Source organism: Equus caballus, chromosome 7 (genome assembly GCF_041296265.1).
Source record: "Equus caballus isolate H_3958 breed thoroughbred chromosome 7, TB-T2T, whole genome shotgun sequence".
Lineage (NCBI taxonomy): Eukaryota > Metazoa > Chordata > Mammalia > Perissodactyla > Equidae > Equus > Equus caballus.
In genome coordinates, this window is record NC_091690.1 from 32280515 (window position 1) to 32300505 (window position 19991).

A 19991-nucleotide genomic window follows, 5' to 3' on the forward strand; every position below is an offset into this window, starting at 1 on the left:
CCTCTTTGATTATCACCACTAAATGGTTACTTAAACTGGGATCTGACAAGTATCACACAGGAAAAATATGAAAAGTTCATTAAATTTTCATTAAAAAGTTAAGATTGTGTAATTGAAATGTTCTTTAAAACTATAATATTCATGTTGGTGGTTTAATTTAATTATAAATAAAAAGAGGAGCTAGTCATATCTGGCCTTTCTTGGTTATTTACTCTGAGTGAACACTGACTCACTTTTCAGCTTGAGCAGAGCTTTCTTCACTTCCTTGTTCCTCAGGGTGTATACCACAGAGTTTATAAGGGGTGTCAGCACAGTAGAGAAAACTGCCACAACTCCATCCACTGCATCTTTGGAGCCTGGCCTCAAGTTAATGAAAATACCATGGCCAAAGAAACAAAGGACTTCAATGCAATGGGAGGCATGGGTCTGAAAGGCTTTGTGTCCCCTCTGAGGTGTGGGTCTTCAGGATGGAACAGACAATGGACACGGAGGACAGCACTATCAGGAGAAAGTAGCCTGAGGCCTGAACTCCAATGTTGACAAAGACCAGGATGTCCACGAATGCCCTCTACTGGGAGAACTTTTGGTATGGCAAGTCCATTGCAAATATAAGAATTATGGAAAAAGAAGAGAGAAAAAAAGGCCAACATTAGGAAAACCTACCCTTTGGGCTTGGTATGTGTTTGCTTAGGGCACAGGCTAAAGTCAGGAATGTTCCAGCAATGATAGCCCACTTCTTTGGCACTGGATTATGGTAACTGTAGGTGAAGAGTCAGGAGATTGGCACGTAACCTGCCTTCTGCCCAGATCCTTCTGACAAGCAGTATCTACAACGCGTGCTTCATGGTGATCATACATTGTGATAGAAAAGCAATGGCAGCAAACTGGTGGCACTGAATCACTGTGTACAGGAAAATCTCAGTATATGAGAATAATGTGGGCAGCAGAACCCTCATAATAAATGACCTGTCTTTGTTTGAAAGGTAAAGCAATCTTTGAAGACAAACTCATGTCAAACATAGAGACTTTTTCAAGCCAAAAAAAAAAAAAGTACATGGTGTTTGAAGTTCCAAAGAAACAAGCAATAACTTCAAATACAACATTCCCCAAGAGGATACATAATTAATAGACAAGAGCAGGATAATAAAATAACTAATACATAATTAAAGATAAGACTAGGATAATAAAATACAGTTGCCAGCCCTTAGCAATTCTCGGTAAGATAAACTCAGACATCGATGTGTGGCTTTGCAGTTTAGAGAAGAGTCAACAGAAAGATATCAATGAAAGAAAAGTTTTTCTTAATATAAAGATCCTTCTAAATAAACAACTTTTAGATAGACGAGGTAAAAAGGCCGTTCAGAGTGTTGTTAAATTACATTTTGGATTGGCAGGCTGTTCTTTACAGTATCTATCTCTAAATTGAAGTTTCTAGTTTCAGGTAATCCTCATTAGTACTTTCCCCAAGGAAACTCTTTGAATAGAGTCTTACATTCATTTTTTTCCACATGTTTCATCTTATAACTCTTCATAAAACCAATGAAAAGCATTCTTCACAGTTTTCCCTCCCTTCACCATCCTGGACTAGCACAGTCCCTGCCCGTTAGCTTCTGCCTCCACACTAGGCATCTAATCTCTGTGCTTATCTGATTTCATTAAAGCCGTAGACCTTTCTCTGAGAGTAGTAAAAGAAATACTCGCCTAAGGACAAGACGCTCATCATATCCTGCCACTAGATTCATCATTACATGGGAGCATCAAAGATGATGGAGGAGACAAGAACACTATCTCAAATAAAATGTGATGGTGAGAAAGTGACGTTATTAGAATCCGCAAAACAGAAAAGCCTCTCACAAAACATCTCATTCAGATTTTGATAGACATCCCAGTTTCTACTTACTTTTGCTTAGACAGAAGCATATCTCTCGAAGTGCATGAGAATGTAAATAAACTTGGTCTTAATCTTCCTTTAAAATTTTTTTTCTCTACAGTCATAATTCGTATTATGGAAAGACTTGATAAGTAGTTCTTAATGTAGGCTTTTGTAACAGTAGAATTCTTAGTTCTGGGATGAAAACTAATAATGATTTCCTTGTAAAATCAGTTTTAATTGGAGATCATGACTGTTCTGATCAGAACAATTTACTTGGTGTGTGTCATAATATGACATTTATGATTATTTTACATGATTCTTTCTTGTTTCTCTGAGGCTAATTTTAAGTTACTTTGTATTTCTGAATGTACAGAAATTAATTCTTTGAACATGATAGTTAATAATGTTAATTGACACTGTACATATGTATTTATTAATGACACATTTCATTGCTCACTGAACTCTTATTGACTATCCCTTATTTGAAGGCATTGTTCTAAGTGTTTAAGATTTACAATTCCATCAAAGAACCTTTACAACCTAGATGGGAATGACAGGGAAGGGGAAAAAATGATTACAAATTACTGTTTTATCTTTATGCACAAGGATTATCATGGGTGCTTAATGAATATTATCTAATCCTGCCAAAATCTACATGAAGGAAGTGTTATTATTTAGGACTGAAGTGGAAGAAACTAATGCCCAGGAAGTTTAAGAGGCTCAATGTCACACAGCAAGTAAGTAGTGTTTCTGGAAAATCAACTGAAGTCTGTATTTCTTACTGTCTCTAAAGTGTTCCACTGAAGGAAGTCCATCAGTAAAAGTGCATACCACTAGAGAAACACAGAGGAGAAAAGCTTCTCCAAGTCACTGTCGTGGAAGAGACACTATTTGAGAGGAGTCTAGACTAAAGAATTTAGTAGTGCTTTATCAAACATTCCTGGACTCACAGCACAGCGTGTTTGAGAAAACCAGAGCTCAGCTTCAAACATGGGCATGTGACTAGAAATGCCTGCAGGAGTCAGCCTGTGAAGGGCCTTGTGTGATATGCTATAAAGTTTCTACTTGATACCACAGACTGTGGAGATCAGATGGTGTTCTAAAGGGTAACATAAATCAGTGTGGACAGGAGGCTGGACTGAGACTGGAGTAGTGGCTGGGATTCTCTTTAGGAGGCCATCTGGGTGAGATCAGGGTGTGAAAAGAGGTGGTGACAATTAGGAAGGAGAGTGGATGATAAATAAAGGAAAAATAATTAACAAATAGAGTATAGGACTTAATGGACAATCTGTAGAGTGAGAGAGTGAAAATGTAATAGTCTGCTCTTTGTTTCTGACTTGGGCATTTGAACACGTTGCAATGTCATTGCTCAAAATACTGAAGGGATGAAGGGAGATAATAATTTCTCTTGTGTAGTATCTTAATTATGTAAAAAGGCTCTGATGATCGATAGAGAATTACTCTCTTTGTTGTGTGTTCAGTATAAAGCTTAGCTTGCCATTCAGTTGGAGAGTATTTATGGTGCTTCTTGATACATATTAGGCTGAGGTTAGGAAAAACTTTAAACTACGTTATTTAACTATATTTCATAAGTACATCCATTCATCTACAAGCAGATTGGGTTGTGTGAAGTATCATAACAGAGGATAGAATAACGTAACAACGTATATTGAAGGATCCTAATCAATCATCTTTCTGCCAATTTCCTCATCTATGAGTACTAAAAACTGATGAGTAACATAAGGATTCAATCAAGGGTCAAAATAAAATGTCAGTTCTTTTACTAATAAAGCTGGATTAAGAATGAAAGAGAATGCCCTTTCTTTCTCCTTCTAAAACCTTGGAACCAGCAGCATCTTGATCTGCCCTCCCCCTTCTGCTCTGGGGAAGCAGGACCCTGACTTCAGCCAACTGGTTGCCAAGCAACCCAGGGAGAGCTGCCTGGATCATCCAGCAGACTATCCTGCTGCTCTCTCTTCAGAACAGAACATAAATTGATTTAATATCAAGGATACACGGTACTCTCAGCCAAAAATGCATTCTCTAATCTATTTCTCATCATGAATTATGTCAAGACATGTTTTTCAATATAATTCAACAGAAGAACCCGCAAAATGAACATGAACAGTGTTAAAATATGCCAAATAATATAATGCCAACAAAATTAAACTGCATATGAATATCAATTCTGAATATGAATCTTCTGAAATCTGAATTTCAGAAAGAAATTAAAATATAAATATGAAATACCCTTTTGTTGAACGTTAAAGTCCAAAGAATTAAGATTCCACACTTCTTCCCTCCACAATTTCATATCTTTCTTGTTCTAAGACTGAGGCGCCTTATTTGCGGTCATGGTTCCTTCTGCCGTGGCTCATTTCTGGTCTCTCTCCTTGCAATGGGATGACGCTCCCACAGTACTTCCAGTTTGAATTGCTCCAACACAAAAGCTCTTAATTAGTGTCCACTTTCTCAAGTGGTAATAGATCATTTTCACAAAATCAGCCCAATGCCTAAAATATTAAAAACTAAAACAAAGCCCAGCCATATACCAATATCCCAAGCAAAAGAATATTTTCAGGACACAGTACATGATTTAATTTCAACCCAATTGCTATTACAACCAAAAACTATGTGAGAGACCTAGTGGTTCTGGAGGGTAGGAGCATAGACAGAGAAATGTGAGAGAAAGGAGAAAATCTTGATGTCACCCCTATCGGGATGCCAGTCGGTCTGTGCAGGTTGCTTGGAGCCCATAAACTCTGAATTTGGATTTAAAATTAAATCGTGAGAAATATTCTTTTGAGAGGTTTATTATGGCATTAGGCTTCCATTAGGGAAAGGATTCACATATAAATAGTTCTCCTTGGTGGAGGAATTTGAGATATTCTTGGTTTTAGCAATATTCAGAAATTTACACTGGTGACAACATAGTCTTCTGGTTTTACTTAAGATGTCCTTCAATTGATGTAAGTTTCTTAAATTTAGTGTCCATGTTCATTTTATTCACTTCCTAACTATTTTACTGATCCTAACTATTGTACATAATATGTGATCAAGAAATATGTGTTGACTAATAATACATAATCCAATACATGCTTAACATTAATTTCCATTTCACTTGAGCCTTGCTTTCTGTCACAGCAATTATGAATGCAGTACAGTCATGCATCACTTAACTATGGGGATATGTGCTGAGAAATGTGTCATCAGGCGATTTTGTCATTGTGTGAACATCACAGAGTGTATTTACACACACAAACCTAGATGGTATAGCCTACTGCATACCTAGGCTATGTGGTACGAATCTTATGGGACCACCATTGTTTATCCAGTACTTCATTGACTGAAACATCGTTATGCTTTGCATGACTTTGTAGTCGTTCTAACTCATTTTACAATCAAGGTACCCCACATTCATAACTCTGTAAGCAATGTTTATGGCCTTGCATTCTCCTCAGCCAAACTTTCCCTCACTCTACAAAGGTGATTTGCTCTATGTTTGATTGCACAACACTGGATCCCACACTACTCAGTGCTCATCTCCTACATATGTTCCAAAACTGTTAGGAGTTTGCCATTTCACTGTTTCTTGCCCACTTAAATGAGTTTTAGGCAAAGTTATTTCAAATCATGTGCTCACAGGTGATAGTTTAAGGAAAACTATGAAGATTTCATATTGATATGTTAATGGACAAAGAAGTCTTCTGGGCCTAGGTGATTTGGCGTCAGGGTTTCTGGCTAGTAGAGGAGAGGACAATTTTGTGTTGTAGAAAATGTGAAATTCCAAAACAGTACCAGGTGGTGGAAGAGTGTAATGTGAGACTAAGTGTTGAGTGAAATGGACGATGGAATTCTTAATTTGATCCCCTAAGAATTCTGGGAAATGGTTTCCTTTCCTAATTCTGCAGCACCTAGTTCAGGAATGTATTCACAGGAGAGTCCATGGACTGCAGCATCTCAGAGCAATGGTTGAGGATTTTGTGATGGACCGAATTTACTGTGTCCTCCGCCCTATAATTCTGTTGTGTATTCCTGTAATACTGAGAATTATGAGGTATTTCTGTCCCAGGTTGAGGCAGTTGGCAGCATATATATACACAGGGATAGTCTAATCTTATGTTCTAATGTCCATTAGTCTGAGTCTGAAGGGACTCAATGACGTTTCTAGAGGTAAACTCACTCATTCCTATATTATCATTAACAGCCCTGGGTTCAATGGTAAAATTTAAGTCCAAGAATATTGTATCTTCTGTCTTGAGAAATGTTGCTGGTGTCTCTGTAATATATCATGATTGTGCCACTTGTCTTCTATATCTTCAGAATAATAAATTCTGTTTTTTGGTTGACTGATGTCATTGCCTAGTGTTTCATATCTATATTTGCAACTAGCAGGCACTAAGAAAGTGAAAGAAAAATTGTTTTCATTTGTTGGATAATTTAGCAAGGATTTCATTCCAAGAAAACATGTGTTTTTCAGTCCCATTATTATTATTATTTTCAGTCCCATTATTCTTCCCTCTATCCATAATCCCATTTCCCCAACCAGATAAAATGATCCACAGTAATACAGAATGACAGAATTAGTATGTCAGAGTTGGAAGGGAACTTAGAAGGCATCTAGTCAGGTGGAAAAATCTTGTTTTGATATCTTTCACATCTCCTCCCCAAGGAGATAAAGTCTTAATATGATCATCTCATCTCATGATTGCAGCTGACAGCCTTTATCATATTCTCAAGAAGATAGGTATCATATGCTTAACCCACTCTTAGAATGTCATTTTGATATAAATAAATAGGGCAAAAGGGAAAACTCTTCCTTACAGTAGAAAGCTAATTAATAAATATAGTAGGAATGATAAATTGGAAAATCATTATTTGGCAAATATCATACAATAATTGATTCAGGCAAGAATCATCCATGTATGCTAAAACTAACAGGTAAAAATTTGAGGAGTAACAGGATATTTATATAATTTCAAAGTACTTCTCTCTCTAAAAAAGATCACTATTTACGAGGAAATTGAAGTAATAATTAGCACTTGATTAATCTGGCAGCTACCACCTTAAAAGAATGATCAGCATTAACCTCACTAGTAATGGGACAAAAGCACAGCACTTGCCTCCTGATATGATGTATTGGAAAGAACACAACATCATTTCTGAGTCAGTCCTGCCCAAAATGCATAATCTGAATCTAATAGGAAGGAAACATCAGACAAACTAAAATTGATGGATGTCCTACAAAATATCAAGCTTAAAATCTTCGATAACATTAATGTCCTGGAATACAATGGAATACATGACTGAAGAAATATTTTAGATGAAAGGAAACCAAAGAGAAATAACTTTATGCAATCCATGACTCTGGAAATTTTCTTTTTTCTTTTTTCTTTTTGCTATAAAGGATATTATTGGAATAGTTGGTAAAATATAAAGAATGTCTGTAGATTACATAAAGAGGTGTATCAATGTTAATTTCCTGGTTTTGATAACTATATTATAGCTGTATAAGGAGGTATTCTTGTTTTAAGAAAACACACTCCAAGTAAGGTGTGAGGGGAAAGAGGACATTATGTCTGCAACTTATCACATCTACAACTTATTGTGGTTTAGAAAAAAAAGTGAGTGTGTTTGTATGTGTATATATATATATAAGAGGGAATAAAGCAAATATAATAACATTTTTGGAATCTGAGTAAAGGGTATACATGGATTCTTTGTACTACTTTTCCAACTTTTCTGTAAGTCTGACATTGTGTCTAAATTTAAAAAGCAATTTGATGAAGTTTATAGGGGTGCTTCATGAGAACATAAAGGTTAAAATTATTTATTTTGTATTAGATTTTTTATGTTTAAAAGCTGTTATATGTTTCATGTTAGGAGAAATGAAAGTTCAGATTCAATAAAAATGCCCTCTTACAACAAAATGATTAATTCTTGTTTATTTAGTATTTTTATGGTTATGATGACTTGTCTGGAAATTAAGCAAAGTTATGTAGCATCAAGATCATCTGTAAATTTCTCAGTTGCGTTTATAAGTTTGTGAAGCAGAAAAAGAAGTGATCTGCAAATCAGAAGCTCTGGTTTCTACTTTTGATTCTGCCATTGACTAAACACATTTCTCAATCCAGGCTCTTAGCCTATAAACTCTTCGCTTCTGTGGAAAGTGAAGAAATTGGAGGACAGAAGGAGGACAGGACTAGTTGGAATTACATTTTAATACACATTAGAGGAAAATTGTTAGGGTAAAATTCAAAGAGACTTTCTAAATCATTTTACTTTTACAAGTGCATATTATTTTTTAGTATTGCCACCTGTTTCTTTGTAGTGACATGTGATAAACCGTGGAAAACAAAAAGTGTGTGTGTGTCTGAGTGTGTTTAAAGAACAGAAGAGTGGGAGTTGTAAAGCATATGCCTATTTCAACATTCTCATGCCAAACGGGGAGTTTAAGGAAGAAAAAAAATGAGTGTTTACATTTAGGAAGATGGAAAGCAATTAATATGAATCCTTGGAGTTTAGAGGAAGAAAGAGGTTAATGTGTATGAATGCAGCTGACGACATCATGATAGGGCTTAAAGAATAACAATGACTATTGTGTTTTTTGGGTAACAGAACGTTTAAAATGATAAAAACATTGCTATAATGGAAGCTATTTTTTTGATATTTATAGTAAAGAGATACAGAAAATTGAGCTATTACATTTTATCTTTTAACATTTGATGTTTAATATTTCAGTTCAATTGTTGCCTATCTGAAGGCTGTAACTTCAGCGTAACTAACGTTGTGTTACCTCACAAGGTTGTGGTTCTCCTGCCCAGTGCATACGAACACCTAACTAATTACAACATCAGCTTTTGGGGGAGAAATCGGCTTTATTCTATTTTAATCAGCTAGATCGATCTGCAGGGTGACAGGTGGCGTGTGCCCTCAGATCTGCCTCCCTGATTCAGGATTTGGGGCAAAATTTAAGAAGTTAGGGAGAACAGGCTGGCAAACACGGAAATGCTAGTGGTACAGGTTTTGATTGGTGGATTCGAGCATTTATGGCAAGGTTTTAAACATTTATGACAGGGCTCTAAACATTTATGATGAGATTTTAAACTTTTATGAGAGGGTGCTAAACATTTGTGATGAGGTATGGAAGGAATTTTAACCCTGGATTTTCCTGAATGAGAGACCCCTCTCTTTTTGATAAGAGTCTGACTTTTAAGTTCCGGTCATGTCCTGGTCCTTTGGTTATGTGGGGATATGTCCTTTAGTTATGAAGATCTTTGGTTCTGTGGTAATTTCAGGTCAGGATTTCTTCTGTGCATGCCCTGGCTACATGACTGCAGATTTTCTGAAAGACAAGTCTTAATCCCTCTGTTGATAAGAGCTGAGATCAGTTGAACTGGCACTGGAGGGCCCACAGTTACAGTTACCTGAAATCGGATTAGTGTCCTTTTGATTTCTAGCCACAGTGACTACCTAATTACTTGTAAGGTACAATTACAGGGTCTCACATTACAGATTCTTATACAGCAAATCACAAAGCACTGGTGATTGACATTTCCTGTCACTGGAGCTCATTTAATATTTCCTAATAGCTCACTCCACACTCAGTGTGATGGTTATAGTTTCTACCTAGGAAACTTATTTTTAATCATCTGAGATGTTAGGCAGGAACTGAAGGGAAGAGAAGCAAGAAAATAATAATTCTATTATGAAAAATACTGTTTCACTTCTAAAGTAGATATTTATTATTATTTTTGGGTTTTTTTTGTTTAGTGTACTATTAATTCTCTGGTTATTTCCAAAAATGACTTAATGTGGGCTACAAGAAAAGCCATAAAGAACTGGTAGGTAAAATATAAAAAGAGAAAACAAACTTAGGAAAACAAGAATGAGAATATATTAAGTTCACATAGTATCTATAAATAAAATGTACCTATTTGTTTTCCTTAGCATTATGGATCACAGAGATTAGAGAAGTCAAAACAAATTTTATAAATCTTACTATGAGAAAAAAAGAAACATATTCTTTTCAATGGAGAAGCAAGTTTATCGCTACATGAATTTAAATGAAAATTCTAACTTGGGTTTTCTGTAACACATAGGGATAAACTAATATTCCTTGTTTGGGAAAAACATGTAGTAGCATATTTAAACTAGATTGGGCTTTTTTGGTTTGTCTGTTTTTTACTATATTTTACAAAACTAATGCTGATTCTTTTAGGGGATAATGGGAAATGATTCAAGTTCGTAGCCTTCCAGGACTCTAATAATACAGAAAGAATATCCAGATACCAAAGGAATGTGCACACTAGAAAAATCTTTAAATCCCATTAGACTTCACTAAAAAGATCTTACTTTAAACATTACTTGAATGAATTTGAGTTTTGGTGCTTATTGGCAGAAAATTGGAGATTATACTCTACGAGAAAAAAGGATATTGAGTTATTCTATTCTGTATTAAGCTAGGCTCTCTCGAAATTTTTTTCCATTCTCTCTTCACTCTAGACACATATGAATGAATTTTCTTGTTTGTTTGTTTTTTTGTTCAAGGAAGATTAGCCCTGAGCTAACATCTGTGCCCATCTTCCACTATTTTATATGTGGGACACCTGCCACAGCATGGCTTGATAAATGGTGCTAGGTCTGTGCCCAGAATCCAAACCAGTGAATCAGGGGCCATCGAAGTAGGGTGCGTGAAGGTAACTGCTGTGCCACCAGGGCTGGCACATGAATGCACTTTTAACTGAGATTATGAGAAAGAAAATAAGTTCTCTTAACTCTTTGGAAGATTTAAAGAACTAAGAAATGCTTTGTGGAGAATGATGCTGCTGGGAGAGCATCCATGCAGTGTAAGAATCAGTTCAATATCTGCTAAATGACTCCATTAATTAGATTTTATTATGAAACAGGGAAATATGAAAACAGACATATATTTTAAAAGTTAGCAAGTTTAAGTGGTATATTTATTCAGAGTACATTTAATTTCAACATGTCGTGGAAGCTGCAGATGAGAATTTGTCCTAAGAAATGGAGAAACAAACTTTGTCCAGCAAAGTTTTAGAGTTTCTCACTTATTTTTCAGAGCCAAACCTCTTTTAGGAAATACATTCCTCAGGGCTGATTTTACATCCTTGTTCCTCAGGCTATAGATCAGTGGGTTCAACATGGGGGTTACAAGATTATTGAATACCTGAACTGTAGCACCAAGCAAGGCACTCGGATTGGGCTGTAGATAGATGATGATCACTGGCCCATAAGCACAAAGAATTGCAGTGATGTGTGCACTGCAGGTGGAGAATGCTCGTTGCCTGCCCTCTGCTGAGCGAATTTTTGATATGGAGATCCCAATTCTAGCATAAGAAACAAGGATGAGAAAAAAGCAAATGAGAGACAAAAGACCAACATTTGTAAAACCCACCCTCTGAGCTAGAGATGTATCACCACAGGCTAGAGGTAAGATTGCAGGTATGTCACAGAAGTAATAGCCCACCTCATTAGAGCCACAGTAGGACAATTGGAAGGTGAGGGAGGTTAGGGTAATGGCATGGACACATCCACCTATCCAGGTCCCTGTGGCCAAGATGAAGCAGAACTTGTGGTTCATTATGACCATGTATCTCAAAGGGTAGCATATGGCAACAAAGCGGTCATAAGCCATGACTGTGTACAGAAAACCCTCAGTACAGCCCAGGAAATGGTAGAAGAAGAGCTGGGACACACAGCCCTGTAAAGAGATACCTTGACTCTGCCCTGAAAGGTATAACAGCATCTTGGGAGCAGTTGTTGAAGAGAAACCCAAGTCAAACATGGAGAGATTTCCCAAGAAAAAATACATGGGAGTGTGAAGCCGAGAGGACGAGATGATAGCTGTAAGGATGAGCACATTTCCCAAGAGAGTACATAAATATAATGATAAAAACAGGAGAAAAAGCACCGTCTCTAGGCCCTCTGTCTCAGGGTTTCCCAGCAGGATGAATTCAGTCACCATTGTGTGATTTCTCATTTTTATGGAAGAATCAACTCGTGTGTGTCTGTGAAAAGAAATTTGTGGTTAAATTTAGTATGCAAATTACATGTGTTTGAACTGGTGAAATGGAAAAGGATGAAATGATCTAGATTTTTAGAGAGTGGTGCTTCCTGTTAGAATTGTCTTGATTTGCCTGCTTCTCTCCATACTGGATGTCTCTCTGCAGTGCAGTTTCTATTTACAGATGATCCTTTTTACAATATCACCAAGAGGCCTTACATGACCAACCTCCTAGCCTCCATTCATCATATATATTACTAAATCGCATTAATTCTTAATATACTTTGTGATTCTAAATGGATAAATATAAAGACTTAATGTTTTTATAACAAATAAGTTTCCATCCAAGTTTCTTATATTCATCTAAGACAATTTGGTTAAAGTAACTCTCCAAAAATCATTTAGGATCATAGAAGCCATGCTTAGAAAAGATACAGAATCTTTTCCACTTCGCCTTCCTTGGTATGCTGGTCAGCATTGACAAAGTAGCCAAAAGAAGGGTCTTAGATAGCTTTTAATGAACAAAAAGTTACATTAACAGGTCCCATAAGCTCTGGATTTTACTACATGTGACTAACAGGTAGTCTCCATTTTCCTGAATTTGTACAATGAGTAACTGATAGTCCCCTTTCTGACTCCAAAATCTGTAATAGTTTAAGCAGATCCAACTTAAGCAATTGCCCAATTTTATTATAAATTCACATGGATAGGAGTCGTAGAGACTCATTTCTAATTTCCATATTTTGAAAAATTTTGATTTCTTTTTCTACTTTTTAAAAATTTTCCAACACAGTCAGATCTGTAAATTATAGATCAATCTATCAGTTCTATTGCCTAAAACCCTATCTATCTCTTTTTATTTTTTTAATTGTGAGAGGATGGAATGAGAGCCAAAATAAAATAAAAGTGAAAGACAAAATTTGGGTGCTTAAATGGCAAAAAGGGAACATCACTTGCTGGTGCTTTGAATGTTGTTTTCCTTTCCTAATCCAGCAGAAGGAAGGAGTCCTCCCCTGCCTAAATCATTACCAGCCTGAACTCTGCAGGGAAATATCTTGAATTCTTCTCTTTTTCAGTCACTTTCAAATAGAGTGTCACAAATCTAAATGTGCTTAAGCTCCCTTACAGTAATTTCCTTTCCAACTCCAAGAAGTGCAATAATTTCCAAACACAGGAGATTTTAAATAACCTTGCTTTCCCTTTGGGTATTAATCCCCCAAGTCAGGGCTCTTACTGAGTCAGGGAATGATTAACTACTGGGTATAATTACACCTTAGAAATGAGAGGGAGAAGGAAACTGATTAAAGATTAAAACTTTTGTGATTTCCTTTATAAAATATACTTCAGTGGTATAATAATTGCTTTGGCACACTTATCATATGTGTTTATATGTATAGTTTCATATTTAATGCTTTTTCATATTTATGTGTTGTTTTATGAATAAATTACGTTATTTTACCACATTGTACCAATGTGATTGACTTATTGCAAGGGACAGTAACTGGGGTAGTTGAGAGAATTAAATAAATGTATGAAAATCTAGGCTCATTGAAGAGTGGGAACTAGGGCAGGTCCAGGTGTCTCAGCAGTAAGAACGTATGGAGCAGCCTCAGGGCGCTGCCATCACATGATTCAGCCTCAGCTGCCTATGGCTTCTGTGTACCCCAGATCAAGATCCAAATCTGGTTTCCTTGACTGGGTCACATGTTTACCTCTGTGGCCAGGGTTCGGGGACAGTTGAATGGAGATGGGCAATTCTTCAAAGGGGAAAGGCCCATTGCCAGGAGAATGGGGGAAGAAATATGCAGAGAGGTCAAAAGGAATTTTAAGCTATCACTTGAAGTATCTGTCCTAGACTACTTGGTATCTGTTCAAGCTTCTGAGTTAAATGCCTTGCATACTCAATAAGTATTTGAGGAAAGTGGATTACCAAATTCCTTATTGAATACATTCATTCATTTGCTTATTTATGCATACATAGATTCATTTATTCCAGCTAATACTGAGTACCAATTATGTCAGACAGGACATTAATTATTTGCCAGGAGAGCCAGAAAGTTCGAGAGAGTCCCTCTGCTCAAAAAACTTAGACTCTATCTGAGAGGAAAAGAGGGTGTTACAGTCTTATTTAAACCTCAAAGAACACTGATGAAGTCTTTCACAGATGAGGAAAGTTAGGATCAAAGAATTTAAATAACTAGCCCCAAATTATGAAGCTACTCTGAAAGGAAATGGGATTTGGCCTCTTCTTTAGGACTTTTGGACATAAAGTTTCTGATCATCAAGTTTCAGTATCTAAGGAGTTATACTATTCCAAATATATCTGGAATTATGACTTAAAAATTAGAAGTAATGTTTCTGTTGCACCATTAACTAATGATAAAAGATTATAAAAGTTATTGATTCTACCATCCTAGTCATCCCTGATTACTTTTAATGTTTTTAAGCATGACGACTGACTTGAAAAATAGTTTGTACAGCCAAATAAGATGATAAATACACTTCTCACAAGGAAATAAAATACTATTAAATTTACCTTGGTCTGGTAAAAATTTATTCAGGTGAAAATGACATGGATTCTTTTAGATGTCCAACCGGACATTTTAGAATCAGGTGGCATGTGCAAAACTAATATCATGGTCACAGTGTAAACACAAATCTACATTCTCAAAAGGTCAGATGTTTCCAGTGATGATACTTCTTACAGAACAAAGAGTGATCAGACCACAATAGGACAGACTAACAAAATAACTGAGAAAGTTTTCTTATTTTCATGTTTAATTTCCTCCAGAAAGTGTAAAGATGTTCCAGACTTATCACACACAAGAAAAGCATAATGGTAAATTGTATTTTATCTGTATTTTTTAGGCAAAGCTTCAATTTGTTTTTTATAAAAATAAATTGTTATTTTAAGCCACTAAGTTTTATGATTGCATTTTATATAGCAACAGACAACTGAACTGTTAATTCTTGACCTTGAAGCTGAACCCGTAAAGGCAGCTTTCATCCATCCTTCTGTTACTTATTTATTTATTTGTGGGGAAGATTCACCCTGAGCTAAAATCCATTGCCAATCCTCCTCTATTTTTTTCGCTTGAGGAAAATTAGCCCTGAGCTAACATCTGTGCTGGTCTTCCTCTGCTTTGTATGTGGGATGCCTTCACAGCACGGTTGATGAGTTGAGTAGATCCACAAACCTGTCTGCAAACCCAGCCACCAAAGTGGAGCACACAGAACTTTAGCCACTTGGCCGTGAAGCCAGCCCCCATCGTCTGTTTCCAACAGCTTTACTGAGGTATAATTGACAAATAAAAATTGTATGTGTTTAATGTGTATAACTTGATGTTTTGATATGTATACACATGTTGGAAAGATCGCCACAATCAGGCTGGTTAACATATCCATCATCTCACAGTAATCTTTTTTGGCTGTTGTGGTAAAACACTTAAAGCCCACCCTCTCAGCAAATTTCAAATATTCAATACAGTATCGTATTGTTAACTGTAGCTAACATGCTATACGTTAGATTTCTAGAACTTCTTCACCTTGCATAACTAAACCTTTGTACCCAAGTTGGGTTAAATGTAGATTCTAGATCTGTCTTGAATATAGAAAATATTTATAATTAATAAAATATAATTTTTTAAGTTAGTGTTTAATTTACATTTTACTCAGCAAACCATGTATTCAGGATTTTTATTTTCTTCAACAGATGAAGGGCACATTAAAGAAGTGATCATACAACAAAGCATTTCACCCTTTAGGAAATTTAATTTATTAAAGACTAATATTTATTCAAAAAGGTTTGAAATGCATAAGCACCATGCTTGATAGAAAGTTCATATAGAAAGCTAAATGATAGAATGATGTACTTGGTCTAGGTTCTCGGTATGAGACAGAGAGAGGGTGAGGAATAAGGCTCACTAGTCGGAGAAGAAAGCCATTCTCCTTCTCTCCTGGTTTCAGCTTTCCCTGCTGTGACTGGGCAGATAAATCAGGTGGCTCCTGTTCTACAGGTCTGGCTGTCTCCACTTTAGCCAGGAAAGAGGAAGAGTCTCCCCCTGGACTCAATTTAAGCCACATTTTCCACTAAGTTTAGCAGAGAATTTCATGATGGGAGATATTAAAATATTGCTGATCTTTTAGTCCTTGCTTTGCTAGTGAATCCCATTTTGATTCTTCATTAGGCAGAACTCAAGACTAGACTAAAATTCTTAGGCACCAACCCCATATCGACAGTCATTCCAATAGGGCATGAATGGAATTCCAATAAAGAAGAGTAACAGGATAGCTAGTAAACACTTAAGGTAGTGATAATGAATTTATGGTGTTGCTAAACTGCCTGGCTTGTGATTTTTCTCTAAGAAAGCCTAGCAGTATGGGTGCAGGCAGTAGGCAGATGGGTTCCCTGAAGACTGGGCAGGGAGACAGAATGGAGGAAAGGATTTGAGTAATTTGGAACTACTTACAGTAATGGTCAAAACATCTAAGCTAGATAAGAATCTAAGTAAAACAAGAAAAGGCTGAGAAGAGGAGAGAAAGTGACGTGAATGAATTAGAAGCTTCAATGAGTTCATCCATTCCTTCCTCAAAAATTTATTAGCAGCTACTGTGATGTGCCCAAATTGCTATGTTCTGGTGAAGAGAAACTAGACCATAGCTCTGCCCTCAAGGAATTTACAGTCTAGCAGAAGAAAGGCATTAATCAAATAATCATATATATATATATATATATATATATATATATAAAATTATTTAATGTGGTAGATGCTGAGAAGAAAAGTTCAACTGATTAAAAATTATAATGATATCGTATTTGTACCCTAATTAGTTCACTCATGTTCCTCTTTCATGTCAGTAAATATGTACTCACATCACAATTTGTGTGGCTAGGTAGTCTTCCTGGATGGTCTGGGAGGACTTCCCTGAGAAAATGTTATCCCAGCTGAAATGTGAAGAGTGAGTAAGAGTACAGGGAGGGGAACAGAAAACATTCTAGGCAGGGGCAATAGCATGCGCAAAGGCTTTGCAAAAGAGCACAGCACATTTGATAAACTTGAGGAAACAGAGGAAAAGAGTTGTGAGATAAAGCTTGAGAGGCTGAAAAGAAAATGATTACTCAGGGTCTGGTTGGTCATTTTCAAGGATATGTTCTCTATATTAGGAGCTTTAAAAAACTAAGAGTGTTTTAGCAGCATTGCCTTTGAATGTGTTGTGGAAGAGAGGGGTATGAAGAAACAAATCTAGCTACAGTGGGGAGAGTGGTTGGAGGGAGTTAGAAAACATTTGGGGGGACAAATAAGGAAAGATCGATGGGCTACAGAATTTTTATATGTTTGGTGAAAAAAAAAAGAAGAAAGGATAATCACTAGCTCAGAGAAACACTGCTATCAATGTATATATTCAATGCCCTACTTTAGCCTAATCTGATGACATAAGAACAGAATTTTATTTTTTGCTTTTTAAGTTTCTATACCTGAACATACAATGAGACTCAGATTTCAGTTCTAATGATCAGGTAAGGCCCCTACACAGATATCTTCTGCAAACACCTAGAAGAGTAGAACTGACAAATGATAGCGCCAAAATGAGGATGGGAATGATAGAACCTCAATCTATGGGAAAAGAACGTTTTATTAGAAATTAGTTTAGGGGTAATTTATAAATAATATAATAGCATTAGCTTTAGAAATGACCACTCAGTTCTTTCTCCTAAATAATTGCTCTGGATTTTTTTTCCTTAAAACTCTGTAGTTCAGATAATTAGCCTCACTTGATCCCATTCTTATATGTCCTTTTTATTCTCTTGAAAATAGCTTTTTTAAAAAAGTAAGTGTTACAATCTCTTTGTAAAATCGTGAAAGAGACACAGAAAAAATATAATGAAGAAAGGAAAAATCGCTCAAAATTAGATTACCCATTTTTAACATTTGAGGGAACACTGTTTCAATCATCCATTTATACACAGATACATTTATATGGAAATAAAAAAAATATGGTATAAGTATTTACAATCTTTTTACTGCTTCTACCTGCTATGAGATTTCTGTCTTTGCCATATTCTCTGGGTCTTTATTTTATAGAATCAGTCTATTGGGTAAGGGGAGGGCTAGAGAACTTGGGAAGGAAAGATAAATGAAAATGTTTCTAATATTTTTAATCCTAAGCAACTTAAGCGTGGTGCCTGGAACATGACAGATGCTGAATTAATGTTTAATAAACCAAAAAAGAATAAATAAATGCATTCCCTTATGCTGTTTGATAGAGCGAATGGAGGCAATGACTCTAGTCATTACATAAAATGAGAAAGAAGCCCTTAGTTGTGACTTCTTACAACAATCCTCGATACCCAGACTCCAGAGTGCTCTGAGCACTGTCAAGAGTCATGACTGACTCAGTTATGGCTCAATTATGGAAAACAAATGTTTTTTCCCCTACTTTTCAGTTTCTTCTATAGAGTTCTTAGGGTCTCCATGCCAAAACTCTCTCTTTCCTAGGTACCATGGAAATCGACTTGGTTTCTCTAACTGCAGACCCCAAATGGTCATTTTCATTCAGAATTACCAGAGAGGATGCTGTATATATGATGGCTACCTTATCACTTATGGTGATTTTCTCAGAGTTAACATAGGTAAAAATATGTCCTACCTTTGTAGGAATTTAAATTATCTCTAGTGCTTTGGGAGCCCGATCCATAATATATCCCAAGACTCAAGGAGCAGGAGCCCTCTAAGCATAGGGAGCAATTAAATGCTGGATGTTGAGAGAGTTTATGAGTAAGAAAATAGTACACAATAATCAAGATAATCTTTAAAAGAATTGGTAATCAAAGAGCTTGTGGATTCCCCCTGGCCACCCTATTATTCTATTCTTGATAGACATTTGATGGACCCCTTTCATTCTCTATAGATCTCAGAGATTTGGCCTAATTATCTGTCATTTTTCCTGTTTCAACCTATTCCCTTCCCTTTTACCATTGTAGAATAAATTAGAACATAATGAAAAGAGTACCATTTTGGAGCCAGAAGATTCTGGGAGTGAAAAACAAGTCTTTTTCTCATTAGCTGTATGTCCTTGTGCAGGTCAATGGTCCTCTCTGAACCTTAATATTGCCATTTGTAAAATGTAGTTATAATAATATTCCTTAGGAAGATTTCAAGGATTAAATGAAATTATGCTTTATAAACTTACTGAAACATGCTACTTACCCCTATGATTTTTATTGAAATCGGATGATACATAGATTTCTCTTCATTGTTAGAATCTTTCTTTCTTTTCTTTTCTCTTCTCTTCCTAATTTTAAGATGATTGTTTTGTTCTGTTTTGTTTTTTTCTATTTGGTTGGCTTTGTTTTGTTTTAACTAGTAGTAATTACAGTGACAAACCAAACCAAAATGAAACAAAACAATTAATATTCATAGAGTCAGAAAAAAATATAAGAAATCTCAGAGTCCTTTTCATAATAATAGCCTGTTCTCTATGGAATGAAAGCAAAATTTTCCAGAATCTCTGGATTCAACCAGGCCAATGCAAGAAAAGGAAAGTGGACCTAACATTTAAAGACTTCTGAGCGATGACTTTAAAAAATCTTATTTTAGGTAATTCTTACAACACGCATTTAAGGTAGGTATTATTAGTCCTTTTTACAAATGATGAGAACATCAGAGAAGTTGTTTTGTGTAATCCCAATATTATACAACTAAGTAGTAGAGATAGGAATTGAGCCCTAGCTCTTTGAACCTAAAGCTCACAGACTTGATTCTATGGCAGAATCAAGTTGATCCTAATAAATCAGAACCTGATTCCTAGTTTTCTCTACAATTTTTGACCCTCTGGATGAGCAAAGTATGCTGTTTACTAGTTCTCAGAGATTTAAACCTCTGAGCTTCACCTTGCCTATCTCCTTTTGCACTTATTTATGCTTCTAGTTTGCCCAAAGTATATTTGCTTATAGTTGATGACAACTGTTAATTTTAAGCAATGATCAGCGTCTTCTAAGGAATTTCTGACAAACAGCTAAGTGGCTTTGTGATGACAGCCATTATTGCTGTCTGAAATTAAAGCTGTTTGTCTTAACATGTAAAATACTTA

The 19991-nt window shown here is 36.0% G+C and overlaps 1 protein-coding gene across 1 annotated transcript; it reads right to left on the reverse strand.

The window, feature by feature from the left end:
• Window positions 1-204: 204 nt before the first annotated feature.
• Window positions 205-11876, reverse strand: OR10D4 (olfactory receptor family 10 subfamily D member 4). Its single transcript, XM_014741161.2, is given in 3 exon segments — window positions 205-442; window positions 444-568; window positions 11292-11876. Coding segments are annotated over 3 exon segments (948 nt in total).
• Between the last annotated feature and the right edge of the window lie 8115 nt (window positions 11877-19991).